General features: G+C 47.4%; 1 protein-coding gene across 1 annotated transcript; it reads right to left on the bottom strand.

Moving 5' to 3' along the window:
- Window positions 1–2645: 2645 nt before the first annotated feature.
- On the bottom strand, window positions 2646–9184 carry LOC103530872 (extracellular tyrosine-protein kinase PKDCC). Its single transcript, XM_030452497.1, has 7 exons — window positions 8687–9184; window positions 8388–8510; window positions 5964–6235; window positions 5094–5173; window positions 4895–4999; window positions 4125–4301; window positions 2646–2758 (listed from the first exon to the last, which is right to left on the bottom strand). Exons 1-7 carry the CDS (start codon window positions 9182–9184, stop codon window positions 2646–2648), a joined length of 1368 nt encoding a protein of 455 aa, XP_030308357.1.
- Window positions 9185–13915: the final 4731 nt, after the last annotated feature.

Genomic DNA, 13915 nt, shown 5'->3' with positions numbered 1-13915 from the left:
AGGCTGGAAACTTTTTTCTCCGGTGATTATGATTCCTCAGACACCTGGAAAGCTGTGGCTCTGGATACAGAGGGGTGATAACACATTTTTCCTCCCTGTTCTCTACTGCAGTGAGAGGTCACTGTAAATCAGAGAGAAGCCAGAATGTCCACCAGGACATCGGGAGCTGCACCAAGGTAAGAAGACAATCAGTGTGTACACTTTTACAAGCATATTGTGGCATCCCCTCAGTCTTCAGCACACACAGAGAACTGAACATGAATGTATGCCTGTGTCCTAGCTATTTGTGCTATAGTCAGAAACATGCTTATGGGGGTCCACATTTTACAAATACAACTACCCATTTTTAGGGTTCTACAAAAGCCACTCACTGTGAGAATAGCAGATGGAGCACTGGGACTCTCTGAAGCCTGATTTCCCTTTTTATTTGCTATTTTATACTTTGTTAAGCAACATGTGCTCAAAACTTTCAAGGCAGGATGACCTGGTCTCTGGCTCCCATGGTGCACCTATAGGTTTGATGCTGCAACTTGCTTTTATAGAAGCAACACTGCCATACCCTGCACCATCTGTCCGGGGGCTGGACCCAACTGCCTGGCAGGCAATCATACAAGGAAAACTGCATGGAAAAAGCTGTAACACAAAAGGAGCATTGCATGACTAATTACACAGCATTCTAACCAGAAGAGATTTCTAAGATGGGAAAATCTTTCTAACACAAACTGGAATCACTTCAACTTTTGCATTCTCTCTGTTTCTTCTTCTCTGAAATGACCCGAGCTTGGCCCTTGCTCTTGCTTTGTGGAATGTACTTCTGACTTGTATCTCAAGAGGCTGAGAGATTCGGGGGAAACTGATCACCTCTTGCCAGCGTAAAGAACCATACAGCAGATGCCTGAAACCCCGCTCAGTGGGGTTGATGTAAAACAATAGTGGACCCCTGGCAGGACCTTTCCTTCAACTTCCGGAGGACCCACTGTGATGGAGAGAGCAGTCTGTGACCATTCATTTAAAAAGCCTTGCCTTCACAAAACCTGCAGCAACATGGCCATCACCAAGAACCTTCTTGTTGTGCTAACTACGAATTCCCATTAATTGATATCACTACTGGAGCTCCCTTGCCTCAGTGTAAGCAGTGGGGACTTCAGCGCATGAGAAAGCCCCCATGCAGTGGCATAGCTGAGGGTTAATAGAGTAGTAATGAGATGAAAGGTGAGAGCCACCACTAGGAAACACAAGAGTAGATCATGAAAAGCATAACACAACCCCGCCGCAAAAACGGGCTCAGGCTGCTACAAGGGGCCTGCCTGGCATAGTCAAGCTGTCATAGGCTGCAGGGAGCCAATGGCAATGTCCCAAGAGCCATCATTTCCACTCATCAGTGTGGGCTAAGTAGAAAATGAGGCAGCATGGCACAGAGGCTGCAGCATGGCTCCCCTGCACAAAGCCAGGGACCTTCCCTTGCAGGGATGAGATCAGCAGTGATTTGGGATTTCCCCAAAAGTGCTACAGAAAGAGGGATCGTACGATCACTGCTTCCAAGCACTCCCAGGAGTGGCACATTATGTTGCCATCTCTTACAGTACATTAAACTAACCCTCCCCTATTTTTCAGAGACCACATCTACAGTTTTAGCTAAGAGCAGATGAAGGAGGCTTTTGGGACCAGACTGTCTCTCCTACACCTGTAAGCCTGCAAACACAACCATGGAACATACTCCAAGACCTAAGTGTCCAAGGGGCTTTGGCACATTTGTATACTACTTAGAGCACTCAAAGTTTAGAGCACTCCTCAGGAGTGGGTAATAATGGTAGGTGAGCTAAAGGAGAGAAACAATGACATTTCTTCATTTGGTTGCAGTTATGACTTTGAAAACTAAAAGAAAAACTATTCACAGCATGCTTAGAATAAACATAGTCATTCTTTATCATACAGAGTAATGCCTTATACATAAATATTCTGAATGTCTTGCTCTTTCACAGAAAGTAACAGAGAAAAACCTTCAAGGTTGATATATGGGAGCTGGCATTACAAATCACATAGGGTCAAACCCAAAACCTGAATCCAAACATCCAGACATTTGGTTCCAGAGTTGACCTATACACCATCTCCCTCTCCTGCCCTGGAAGGAACTAAATCAGGACCCTCCTTGGAAGACCACCCCCATCATCAACCTCTGGTTATGGACCCCAACCCTACAACCTTGGCCCCATCACTGAAATCCAGTCCTTTACATTTGCAGTGACATGAAATTCTGGTCAGCAGCTGCAGAAGGGGCTGTTGCCTACTCCAAGGTGCATTTGGAGGTGACTAAACTAAGCCTATCCAAACTGGATCCCTTGCAGCTATTTGTATTTCTTGGCTGACAAGCTGGCTAACAAAGCAGCAAGGCTAGATATTGCACAACCTAGCAACATTTGACTAAAACTGGGAGCATTTATGCAGAACAACAGTGTGGGAACAGATAAAGAAGCTAGCGGGGCTGCAGTGAGAAATCTTAGATTTCATCAAGGAGACAGAAGCATTTCACTCTATCTGAGCTGGCAAGGAGATCCCATCCCAAAGCAAAATAAAATATGTCATTCTTTTCAGCAGACAAAATTCTCCTCAATGGCTTGTTCCTCCCAGGATCATATTATGTGATCTCATTGTCTTAAAAGTCTCTCCCCTAAGGAGGCCGATCTTTTAATATAGACTACAGCGTTAGCATCTGGTACTAAATCAGTCGGGCTACTCTGAAATGAGGCGAGTGGGCGTCCTGGAAAGGAAATAAAAATGTAAATTTAATACAGGAGACAGGTTCACCTTGACCCATGCTATTTCTTGCAAAAGACATAGGAACACACTGCTTGCTCAGCCAAGGGTCACTCCAGCCTGCCAGAGATGTGTTTCACAGTCCCAGAATCTCCAGATGCTCACTGAGTGCACACAAGGAATACACAAGTGGGCCTTGGAGGCTTTTACATCTTGTTTTGCTTTACCAAGCTTCCCTCAGAAGGATTAGCATATTCCCACAGCTCTCATTAATCCAACTGGCAAAGTTAGGCAGTCGGCATGACAGTCACACACTTTTGGCATCTTTGGCTGCAAAGATGCACTGCAAAAATGTGAGGAAGAAAAATTTCAGCAAGGGAAACATTAACAGACCACAGGCACGGTACAGGGTGGCAGGGATCAGCATCCCAGCCAGGTGCTGCAGAAAGGGTCTTGGGTCCTGAATTGTGCTGTTTCTGTATCCCCATTGCTGTTTTGAGTGTGAGGCACTCAGCACAGCAACTCACAGCTACTCCGTGAGGAAGCCAGATGCAATGTGTTAGGCACAACTCACATGATCCATTGCTGGTGTGGAACCAGCTCAAAGAGATTTATGTTCCAACAGTGGAAGTGCTCTTATGTCACCAGTTAGCCACATGCCAATTGCACAGGAACCCGTGGAAACGCTGTGCCTTTGGTAGTTTTGGGGTTCTTTTTTTAAATATCATGTCAGCCAACAAGACACAGTTCTTCAGCACCACTGTGAGTGAAAACACTTATTTACCTCATTAGTGTTTCACTTTATAAATAACAATTTAGCCCATGATTGGAGTGTCAGCTAAATGAGCTCATTTACAATAATTCTGAAAACATGCTAACTGTAAGAGGCTGTAATCAGAGCTAATTACAGGGACATTTTGGAAATCCATTGGTTTGAGGCTTTGGTTTTGATAAAGGGGATAACAACTTGTAATGATTCTTTTAATTATAACAATAGAAACCACCTTATAAATAGAAACCTTATGCAGCTTCTTTCATCTCTAAAAACCCCACAGGAACTGTTTAGCCTAACACCAAAGTGAAGCCATCTCTGCATGAGGTAAGTAACAATACCTAGCAGTCCTGTGCAAAATTTGTAGAGGAAAGAAGGTGCAGAAGGAGAATATAATTTCGATATAATACAAGTAACTCCAGGGGGTTGCTGGATGCCCAATGCTGCACCCATCTGATTTTGAGAATAAATAAGACAGCTTTATATGCATCGATAGACTCGAGGCACTATGAAAAAGGACAGCAGCAACATCCCCACTTGTGCCTGAAGAAGTAGGGGCCCCACATGGCAGCATCCCATCACTCCTGCCCAAGCTCACCTGTCCACGTCCTCTGCTGGGTGACAATAAAACTCTGACACTGAGATTGGGAGCTACAAATTGCAGCGGCTTCTTCGGCACCATGAATGGAGAGCAAGCACCCCAGGTGGCTATAGGAGGGCCAGCACTTGTAGTCTTCTCCTTCCACCGTTCGGAAGCCCTTTAGGGAGATGTAGTCTGGAAACAGAATGACTCTTTTCAGAGGAATGCACCTCATGAACGTTCATTTAGAGGTTCAATAGGATGGTCTTCAGAAAAAAGAAATGTAGAAAGCACCAGGGCCCCAACTGCTTGGCCACACTCAATAGTGGGGTTGTCACCTCCCCACTGTACCCTCCCACAGCCTGAGCTCAGCAGTCAAAAGCCATCAAGTGAAACAGGAAATTTCAGTATCAGCACCAAAAGCTGACTTACTGGTCTGCAGGCTAAAATGACCCCAAAGAGAGAAAGGAGACATTCAGTTTGCTACTCTGGTCTACTTGCTTAAGCTATTCTAAATATATTCACTTGAAACACTGAAGAAGAACATTCAGAAGCAGTGCAAACACACATCCATGTGAAGGCGAGATTGTCTGCACTGCATTTACTTTGCAAAACAATATAATTGTGCAGAGGTCCCATAAAAAAAAGGCTGCTCAAAAACTATACTTCCGGTGCTATTCCCAGTGACTACACACTGCCTGAACGTATGGGAGATCAGAATTTGACTAATTACTGAGTTGCTTGCTCCTTCAGTAGTTACGTTACTTAAAGCATGCAAAAGCATGTACCTTTTAGAAGAAGGGGTCTTTTCTGCAGATAGAGCCCTGACTTGTATAGATGTAAAACCTTTTCAAAAGCTCTCAGGGTTTCATTTATTCCATATCTTAAATCACCTATATTTAAAGAAAAAGATTTCAAAGATGAGTAATTCCATGAAATACCATGTAGAGGCTTCCAATAAAGAAGTTTATGAACGTTAGCTGCTACCTGTTGCATTCAGAATATCGCTCAAAAAGGGCCGCAAAGCTGGTGGTGCAGAATGTGGCAAAAGATAGGTGAAAAAATACCTGCAAAAAAATCCCACAGACTGATTAGAATACAGTTGCTTAATTTCCCTAGTAAATTTACCTAGCAAAGACTCACAGGACAGAGCTTCCCTTCACTCACTGGGGCCACTTTTGTGCACTAAGCAATGCATTCCCCACAAAAAAAAAAGGATATGCCCTCTAACACCAAGTCCTGCAAAGTCAGGCTCCCTTACTAGGTCCTTCTGTGTAAATCTCCAGCTGCCAATAGTGCCACCAGTACATGGCCTGCCAAGCATCAGTGGTGAGTGGAAGTGAGCCTGCTTCTAGTGGGTAGACTGCACCAAGCGCTGCAGTCAGCTCCTTGCTCTTTACCTGTTTCTTCCACAGGTGCCCACGGTGACCACAGGGAGACTTGGAATTCAAGGGAAGAGTTATCCAGACTCTTCCCAATAACAGGAGCACCAAGCTGGTGGGTTTTGACAGCCAGCCCATGCTGCCACTGCTTTCAGCAAACACAGCCCATGGATGTCAAGTGCCAGGGGCTTGTTTGGAAAACAGTATGTTCACAGGTGGAATCTTTGGGTAAAGTTTCTAGAGGGCACTGGGGAAAGGGAGCAGCATAAGAAAGATGCCTTCATTCTCACCAGACAACAGCTACACTGTTTTCCTGCCTTATAAGGAAAATAAATTGTCTTCAAAGCAATGCTTAGCACCCTTCAACAGAGGTGAGGGGAAATCACTTCATGGAAGAAACACAAGATGCTAGAGATTACATGGCAGTGTGTGAGATCATCCACCCCAGGTTTTTCTCCCATCTTGCTGGACATACCGATATGCATTGAAAAGATTCTTCTTTTCATTTATTCCTTCACATTTCCCAACTGCAGAGCATTTGAGAGGGAAGCTTTTTGTTGGGAACTCGAGTGTGCAGTCATTATCTTCCTTGCATGACAGCTCCTCAGTGCTGGCATCATCCATGTCTGTCACTTTTAGGTTTCCATCCACCATAACGAACTGCCTCGGCTGGAAATCCAAGAGGACTATTGAACCCAGGGGGGAATGTGCCAAGTAAAACAGCAGTTTCACAAGACTCAGGCAAATCTGAGAAAGAGAAGATGAATATGCATGGGGAAAACAGATGAAAAACAGCTATTAAATTGGAAGTAGAACACAGGGGAGGGCATTCAATGAAATTAAAAGCCAAAAAAAAAAACCAAAACCAAAAACCCCAAACAAATGCATACAGTACTTAAAAGGTAATTATATGTATGCTACAAAATTTATTATCAACATTGCCACAGGATTTGACTGGTAAGTAGTTTAACAACATTTTTTTTAAATGTATGTATACAAAAGAAGACATCTGCAGTTCGAGGAACAAGAGGAGAAAGCTGTGAGGAAAACAATAGCAGCCTTCATGTTTCAGGGGCTATACTGATTTGGTAGCTGAAATCAGACTGTTTTTTTCCCACTCTGGCATAGAATTAATACATTCCCCTCCCTTCCCCCATGCTGCTCCATACAGACTGAGGCTCCACGGTCATTAATACCAGATTCATGCCTTGCTGCATCACTCAGCAGTATGAATTTGGGCACACAGTCATGCTTCTGAGGAATTAGCCAAAGCATGCAATGTATTTATTGCCAGATTTTTTGCTCTTACATCAACTTTATGACAGCAAGGAAAGGTCAGACAGTACCTGATCCAACAGAAAGCTTAGTACATTATTTTTTAACGAAACAGAGCTAGAAGAGTGCATTCATACTGAACTAGCACTTTGTTCAAGTTAGCTTTTTCTTCAGCAGGTTACATTTGGTTTTGGGAGCCCTGGCACCAGACAAACTCTACAGTCAGGTAGGTGTGCCAGGCAGACCCACGCCATCCCTCACTCCCTGTGATAGAGATCTGTGCAGGCGTAGGGGTTTGTTCACTTGGAACAGCTCTCAGGATCACTGGTATCTGATGTGGCTCACCAGAGGGGAATCCCATCCGTTTAGATGCCCTAATTAGGAAACAGGACTAGACAGTGCCAGCGTAAGTTCTGAATTAGTATCTTCATCAGTCAAAAGATTGCGAAAAGCTTAATGACACTACACCAGACCTCAACAACAGCTAATCCAGCATCATGGGTTTCTAGCTCTAAAGAGACTCTGGCACATTTGAGAAGACAAGGTGCTGGGAAAGGTATGTAGAAGCCGGCATGAAACAGTTTGTAAGCAAAAGCATAACTCCACAGGTTAAGAGAAATTATTCTGGAAGATTTGACATTGTTTTAGCTGATGAGAGAAGCAACCATAAGAATCCCGGCTTCACATCCTGCAGCTGAGTGAGCATGGTTGCCACTCCTCCTCTGGTGTGGACAGCAATGCTCCTTTTCAACATTGCGGACTGCATGCAGGCAGGAATTTTATTTGGGGACTTTTGTTCTGTTTCCATTTTGCCCAAAGCATTTCTGATTAAGGTACCCATGCTTCTACTTGATCCTCTCTTTCCTCCTGGGAACCAAGTTAAGTAGTGGTGAACTCCCAACTGAAACCTTGAGGCAAACAAACTAACACAAGCTAGAACGAAAACTAGTGCCATGTCATAAGTCATTTATATTCCAGGGGAGCTGAAGAATCCCTATGCACGATGTTTGAGACAAGGCAGATCTCACTAACAGGAATGTGATCCCAGACCTACAGCAAGAGGAAAGCAATTTAGTGGCGTTTCTGGTACAGCAGTACCTAGAGGGCTAAGATCAGAAACATCGTAGAAACACGTGGTAAGAGACAGGCTGCTCATCCCGCTGCCTGTAACTGATAATACACAGAAAAGAACACTCACAGCTTGGTGAGGCAGCTTTCCCGAATCACACCCAGCCTGAATCGGACCCAGACTGCTGAGGGGCCTCACTAGGAAAGTCCCTCTGTGGAGGGGAGCAATACAGACGGGAAGCTAGAAATATACAGTAATACTGGGTATTAAACACCACTCCAGTCCTGAGAGGGTTTTTGTAGCCGTTTCCTCTCAGATGTAGCTCTTTTAACACCTCTTTAAAGAGAAGAGATATAACAGCGAGACTCTGGGCTAAGGCTATTCTAATGTGATTTAAAAGGAGTTAAAGCAAAATGATTTAAGGACAATTTGCGGGAGCAAACAGTGTCAGCCTGACAATCCCGTTTGCCCCAGCAGTCACAAGCGGCTCTTCGCATTTACTCAGTTTGCGGTCTAAAAGCGACTGATAAAGCTCCCTTTGCTTTGTTTTCTTACTTTAAATCTCTCCTCCCAGGGGGTCTGCAGAAGCTGAATCATCTCCAGGGGGGATCCCAGCTCCAGCATAGCTGTGACTCGTAACTCAGAATCTCCGCTATTATCATAGCATTGACCGTGCAGCTGCCGAGAGGGAAGGAGCGATTGTCAAGAGCGATGCCCCGCCAGTGCCAGCAGGTCCGGGACGGCCTGGGCAACACAAGAGGCAACACGGCCGGACTCGCCCACCGAGCCGCGTCAGCCGCGTCTGAAAAACCTCCGCACCGAGGGCGCCCACCCCGCAGCCCGCCGCTGCGTACCTGGACGATGCCGGGGTGCTGCAGGCGCCTCAGCAGCGTCACCTCCTTCAGCAGCTTGTAGGCGGCCAGGCGGCGGCAGCCGGCCGGCGCCCCGTACCGCTGCACGCACTGCCGCACCTCCCGGCCCGCCCCGTGCACCGACTTCAGGGCGACGGCGCCGCCGCCCGCCAGCGCCGCCCGCGCCACCACCTTGGTGAAGCCCCAGCCCAGCACGCTGACACCGCTGGCCAGGCTCAGGTCGCCGCAGCCCAGCCCGCCCGCCGCCTCCTCCCCGCCGCCCGCCGCCGCCAGGCGCTGCAGGTCGCGCCGTCTCTGCCGCAGCTCCTCCCGCAAGCCCGACGGCAGCGGTGGCGGGGAAGCCGGCCGCCCCTCACCGCCACCGCCGCGGCCGGCTGTCAGCGTCACCAGCGCCAGGGACAGCAGCGCCAGCGCCGCCGCCGCGCTCAGCCGAGCCCCTCGCCGCCACCGCCCCGCCGCCACCGCCGCCACCGCCGCCATGGGGAGCGGGGCTACGCCGCAGCGGGCTCCGGCTGCTCTGCCGACCTCGCTTCGCCGCGCTGGGAAAGGCGAGCCCCGCCGAGGGGGCGTGTCGGGCGGGAGGCCTCCCCGGAGCCCCCACCCCACCCCGCCCCGCCCGGCCCGGCTCCGCGGGGCAGCCGCTGCCCGAGGGGGGCCCGTGGGCACAGGGCACACCGGTGGCACGGACCGCCCGGGAACGGGAGGGGAGGCGGCGGAGGCAGAGTGGTTCTGGGAGAGGTGGGAGTCAGAGCTGCTGGGACTGTACCGCTCACCTGAAGTACCTGAAGGGGCTGCGGGAAAGCTGGCTGGGGAGGGACTTCTTACAAGGGAATGTCGTGATTGGACAAGGGGTAACGGTTTCAAACTGAAAGACGGTAGATTTAGGTTAATACCTGATTTTTTACCGTGAGGGTGATGAGACACTGGAGCAGGTTGCCCAGGGAAGCTGGGATGCCGCTCCCCCTCCCTTAGCAGTGTTCAGGGCCAGGCTGGATGGGGCTTGGAGCAACCTGGTCTAATGGAAGATGTTCCTGCCCGAGCAGGGGCGTTGGCACTGGGTGATCTTTAAAGTCCTTTCAACTCAAACGGTTCTGTGATTCTGTTCCCGCACAGCTGCCCCACCCTCCCAGCGAAGGCTCTTTGTGGCCAAACACGCCGATTTCACAGGGTGTGAATTGTTTCAGTCCCGCTGAAGTTACTGAAGAATACAGCCAAGGGATGTAAAATGTATTGAAATTAGTAAGAACTGAGGCAGAACGTTCCTGGGCCTTTGAAAAGTCTCAAGTTAGGTGTCTAAGAAAAGTAAGCACTGCCACTCTTTTTTTTTTAAAGAAGAATAAGCCCTGTTAGGTTGAAACAGCAATTCACTGGCTAAGCATGGAATTGTAATTGTTTCCAGAAAAAAAGAAAGGAAAGGCAAAAAACAAACCAAACCAAAACAAAAACAACCAATCAAACCAAAACACCAAAGACCTCCTCCACCATAACCAGCCAATCCAGGCAGAAAAAGGAACTTTACCATTTAGTAGTGAGAAATTCAACGAGCCCGGTGACACACAGCCAGCTCAGGGCTGCCTTCTGCACCTGCAAAGGTGAGGAAACTGTTGCCGGGAAGGCTGTGAGGAAGCAGGACAGGGTCCCTGGCTCAGCTCTGTCACCCCTCTTATACACGTGCCTACACGTGTCTGCACCCGGTGCTGCTGTGAAGAGTCAGTCAAGCTAGCTTAGGGCAAAGGCAGATGTGGTTCATCTGCTTCTAATTTAGGCAATACGCAGTTAACCCTCCTCACCAAGTGGCCTGAAACAGCAGCCCAATGGGTTGATTCACTTTCCTATTTACCATTACACTGCTGGGTTAGAAATTAAAATAGCACTCTACTTCTCCACCTGGTTTGCTTCAGTTTCTGCCATAATTTATTTGGTGTCATTACTAACCTGGGAGACCCTCTCCAGAAAGGGAGCAAGGTGGTGCATGGCCTGGTGTGGTACCCTCCTGCTGAGAGCAACACTGGGTTTGGAGGATGCATGTCTCACTTCTCTGTTAGAAGGGTGGCTGCTATTTCCCAACCACTTCTCTGTCCCTGAGGCACTCAGCTCTTCTGAGAGCCTGCAGCTTCTACCTGCACCAAAAGGAGACCAGCAGGACACGGTGGGAGAGATCTCACAGGATTTGTCTTGCCCATCATCAAGCAGTGGGACTACTTGGTCTTGCAGTGTTGCCACTGCCTTTGGACATGTCTGCTTCTCATCTCCTTCCTTGCCTCACTCCATGTACTGCGTTGTCTCCCTCCTGACCTACTCATAACACAGAGCACACACAGCTCAGGTCACTTTCTCAAACCACTCCTGCAAAGAAACCTTCATGAAACATCCCTGAGAAACTTGACTCCAGTATCACAGCTCAGAGGACAGAGATATTCAGAGGTTACAACAGAACAGTTATCATGACCAGTGATCATTTTAATAGAGACAAAGAATGTGTGATCAATGATAGCTTCTTTCCCAAAAGCCTGCAGAAGGTTGCCCTTCCACTTCTCATTAGGTCAACATTACTGGAGAGAGGACAATACATGATAAGAGTACAAGCAGCAGCACACAGCAGAGCAAAACTGCTCTTGTAGGACAGCAGAAAAACTGAACTATGAATAATCAGGACATTTCCAGGTAACAGAGCTTGTGGAGGGAAGGCTGAGCCCACAGCCTGCTGGTATGTAAAATAATGTAGAAAATATCAGTCCACCTGTGCTTATCCATGCACGTACAAGTTACGGGCTGATCCCAGAACAGCTCTTTTGGTAGCTGAATTTCCTCTATTGCTCTTTAACCTTAATAACTCTTTTAATTCCTTATTTTCAAATCAAGTATTTGTGTGTATCAAGTGTCTGTGTCATATTAATGAATATTCATTGTTACTGGAGAGCTATTAAGTGATTTTTTACCTGTGTTTCCACAGCAATAGATGCCAGCCAAGTGTAGTATCATCTCATTTCAGCCTGTGCTCAACACTGTAATAATATTAAGACCTATTTAGAGAAGGCTCCCAGATACATAAAAATAACGATTGATAATTTATTTGCTTTATGGTAGCACTTCCGGATTCCTACCAAGATTATGGCTCTGCTGTGCAAGGTGTCTTCCAGACCACTACACAAGTGGTCTTGTGGGCTTGATGGCGCTGACACCTTAAATGGGAAAAACAGCAAAGTGCTTCAGCAAGGATGTAGCAGAGGAACATAGGGTCATTTGCATGGCTTTTAGTTCCTTGGAGTATTTGTGCAAACAGAAGTGGGGGGAGAACGTAACAAGGCAATAGATGGAAGGTGACAGTAAGCAAGACAAGATCAATCTCCACCAGAATATCTGAGAAGACTCCAAGGAGCTGGACTCTTCCCTGGTGCTTGGCACCAGCGTCCCCTGATAGGATGCTTTGGTGGATCCAGCATAATCTCTTATTGGATGCTGCTGGCATCTCAGGCACTGGACATCCTCCAGTGTCTGCTTGTGGCTTACAGTGCTGTAATCTTCTAAGGAAATGGAGTGAGATTGAAGCTAATTGAATGAAGTCCATTTGGAAAGAGGAAGAAGCTCTTTAATATCTTCACAATGGGTCTTCCCTTATTCTATTTCTTTACCCTGTCTGGGTAGGGAGAGGGAATAATAGAAAGCATCTATTATTTCATTGCTAGCCCAGCATTAAACCTTGGCAGGAAAGAAAAAAAGGAACTGCTCCTACCAGCAGCTGGGAATAGCACTAGGAAGGGGAGACAGTCCTTGCTCTGCTTTTTGCCTTACTGGCCACAGTCCCTAGCAGATAATGATTGCTTGCCATAAAAATGAACTAACATGTTTCTTTTCCCCAGAATAAGGAAAAATATCCTCTCTGCTGTCTATGAAAGCTGCAGCCCCCAGCTTCTTCATACCCTACGGGAGTAACAGCTGGGTCAGCCTGGATACTTGTGACCTGAAGCTCCTCAATGGGTTTGGCAGAGCCTGTACCACCACGTGGCTGGCGTGCAGAGCCCCGGGAAGCAACTTTTTTGTACCTGCTCCTTTTGGTTTTGGCAGACGAGGGATCACCTCCTGGCTGGGAGTGCTGGATAAAACAGTGAGAGCACTGCGGGGTGTTTGCACATCACAGGGCATCATCAGCTCCTGCTCTATGATGCCCTGGAGGGAGCCAGGACAGGCTGTCTCCTAAGAAGCTGTCAAGGCTGAAGATCGCTGATCCCGTTGGATGCATCGACAGGGAGAGCTTGCCATCTGCTGGAAAGCGATCAGAATCGACAGGCGACAGCCTGGCAAGAACTCTTGGGTGTGTAAGAACCGAGTCCTGTCAGCAGTCCCTGGAGAGCTGGATAGCATCTGGGCTTGCAGAGTGCTGAAAGAGCACCCTCTGAGGGGAGTAAGCACTGAGCAGGTGGCAGGAAGCACCAGTCTTGGGCAGATGAGATCTGACAAAACTCCCTGCAGGGTTTTAATATGCTACCACTCCCTTTGAGTCCTCCTTGGAGACACCTGTCCCCATTGCAGAAGCAGCAGAAGGGAATACATGTTTGTACAACTACTGCATCTTGACTCATTCATTACTAAGGCAAAGCAGAGAGCTGATGTGGTGGCATCTCTCATCTCCACAGCATGATCTGCCAGCTGTTTTTTGAGCTCTCTGTGCTGTTCACAGCTTCTCCTGCCATCCCCTACAGTGCTGAGATACTTCCTTCCCTTTGACATATTCTCAGGCTTCAGCCTTTTGTTACATCACTAGCATGCCTAGCCTGACTGCCATCAAGCATCCCTCTCCCAAATGCATCATCTCCAAGGAACACACATCCAGCTGGAAAATTCTCAGTTTTCCCAATGAGATTTTATTAACATCTTGGAGCATATAAGCAGATCTCAAGCACATGGGATTGAAGAGCTTGTCTACTGACAGATGGACTAAACCTACCTAAGCATTACAGGTGTTGTTACCTCTGGGTGTAAGTCCTATTAATACACAGTATGGTGTTAGTTATGTTATCAAAAGCCATATGCACCTTACTGGCCTGCTGTCCTGATGCTGCACTGAATAAGATGGTGAGCAACAGCTACAGATGCAGAAAAAGCTCTTGGATGTTACTCTCTTGACATGGAAACCACCTTGAAAACCTGACAGTGTTCAGACTAGCTTCTAACCCTCTTAATTAAAAAAGGTAAGAAATAAGAGTGACAGTA

Source organism: Calypte anna, chromosome 5A (assembly GCF_003957555.1).
Source record: "Calypte anna isolate BGI_N300 chromosome 5A, bCalAnn1_v1.p, whole genome shotgun sequence".
Classification (NCBI taxonomy): Eukaryota; Metazoa; Chordata; class Aves; order Apodiformes; family Trochilidae; genus Calypte; species Calypte anna.
Note: the sequence above shows the minus strand (reverse complement) of the source record. Positions and strands in the feature narration are given on the sequence as shown.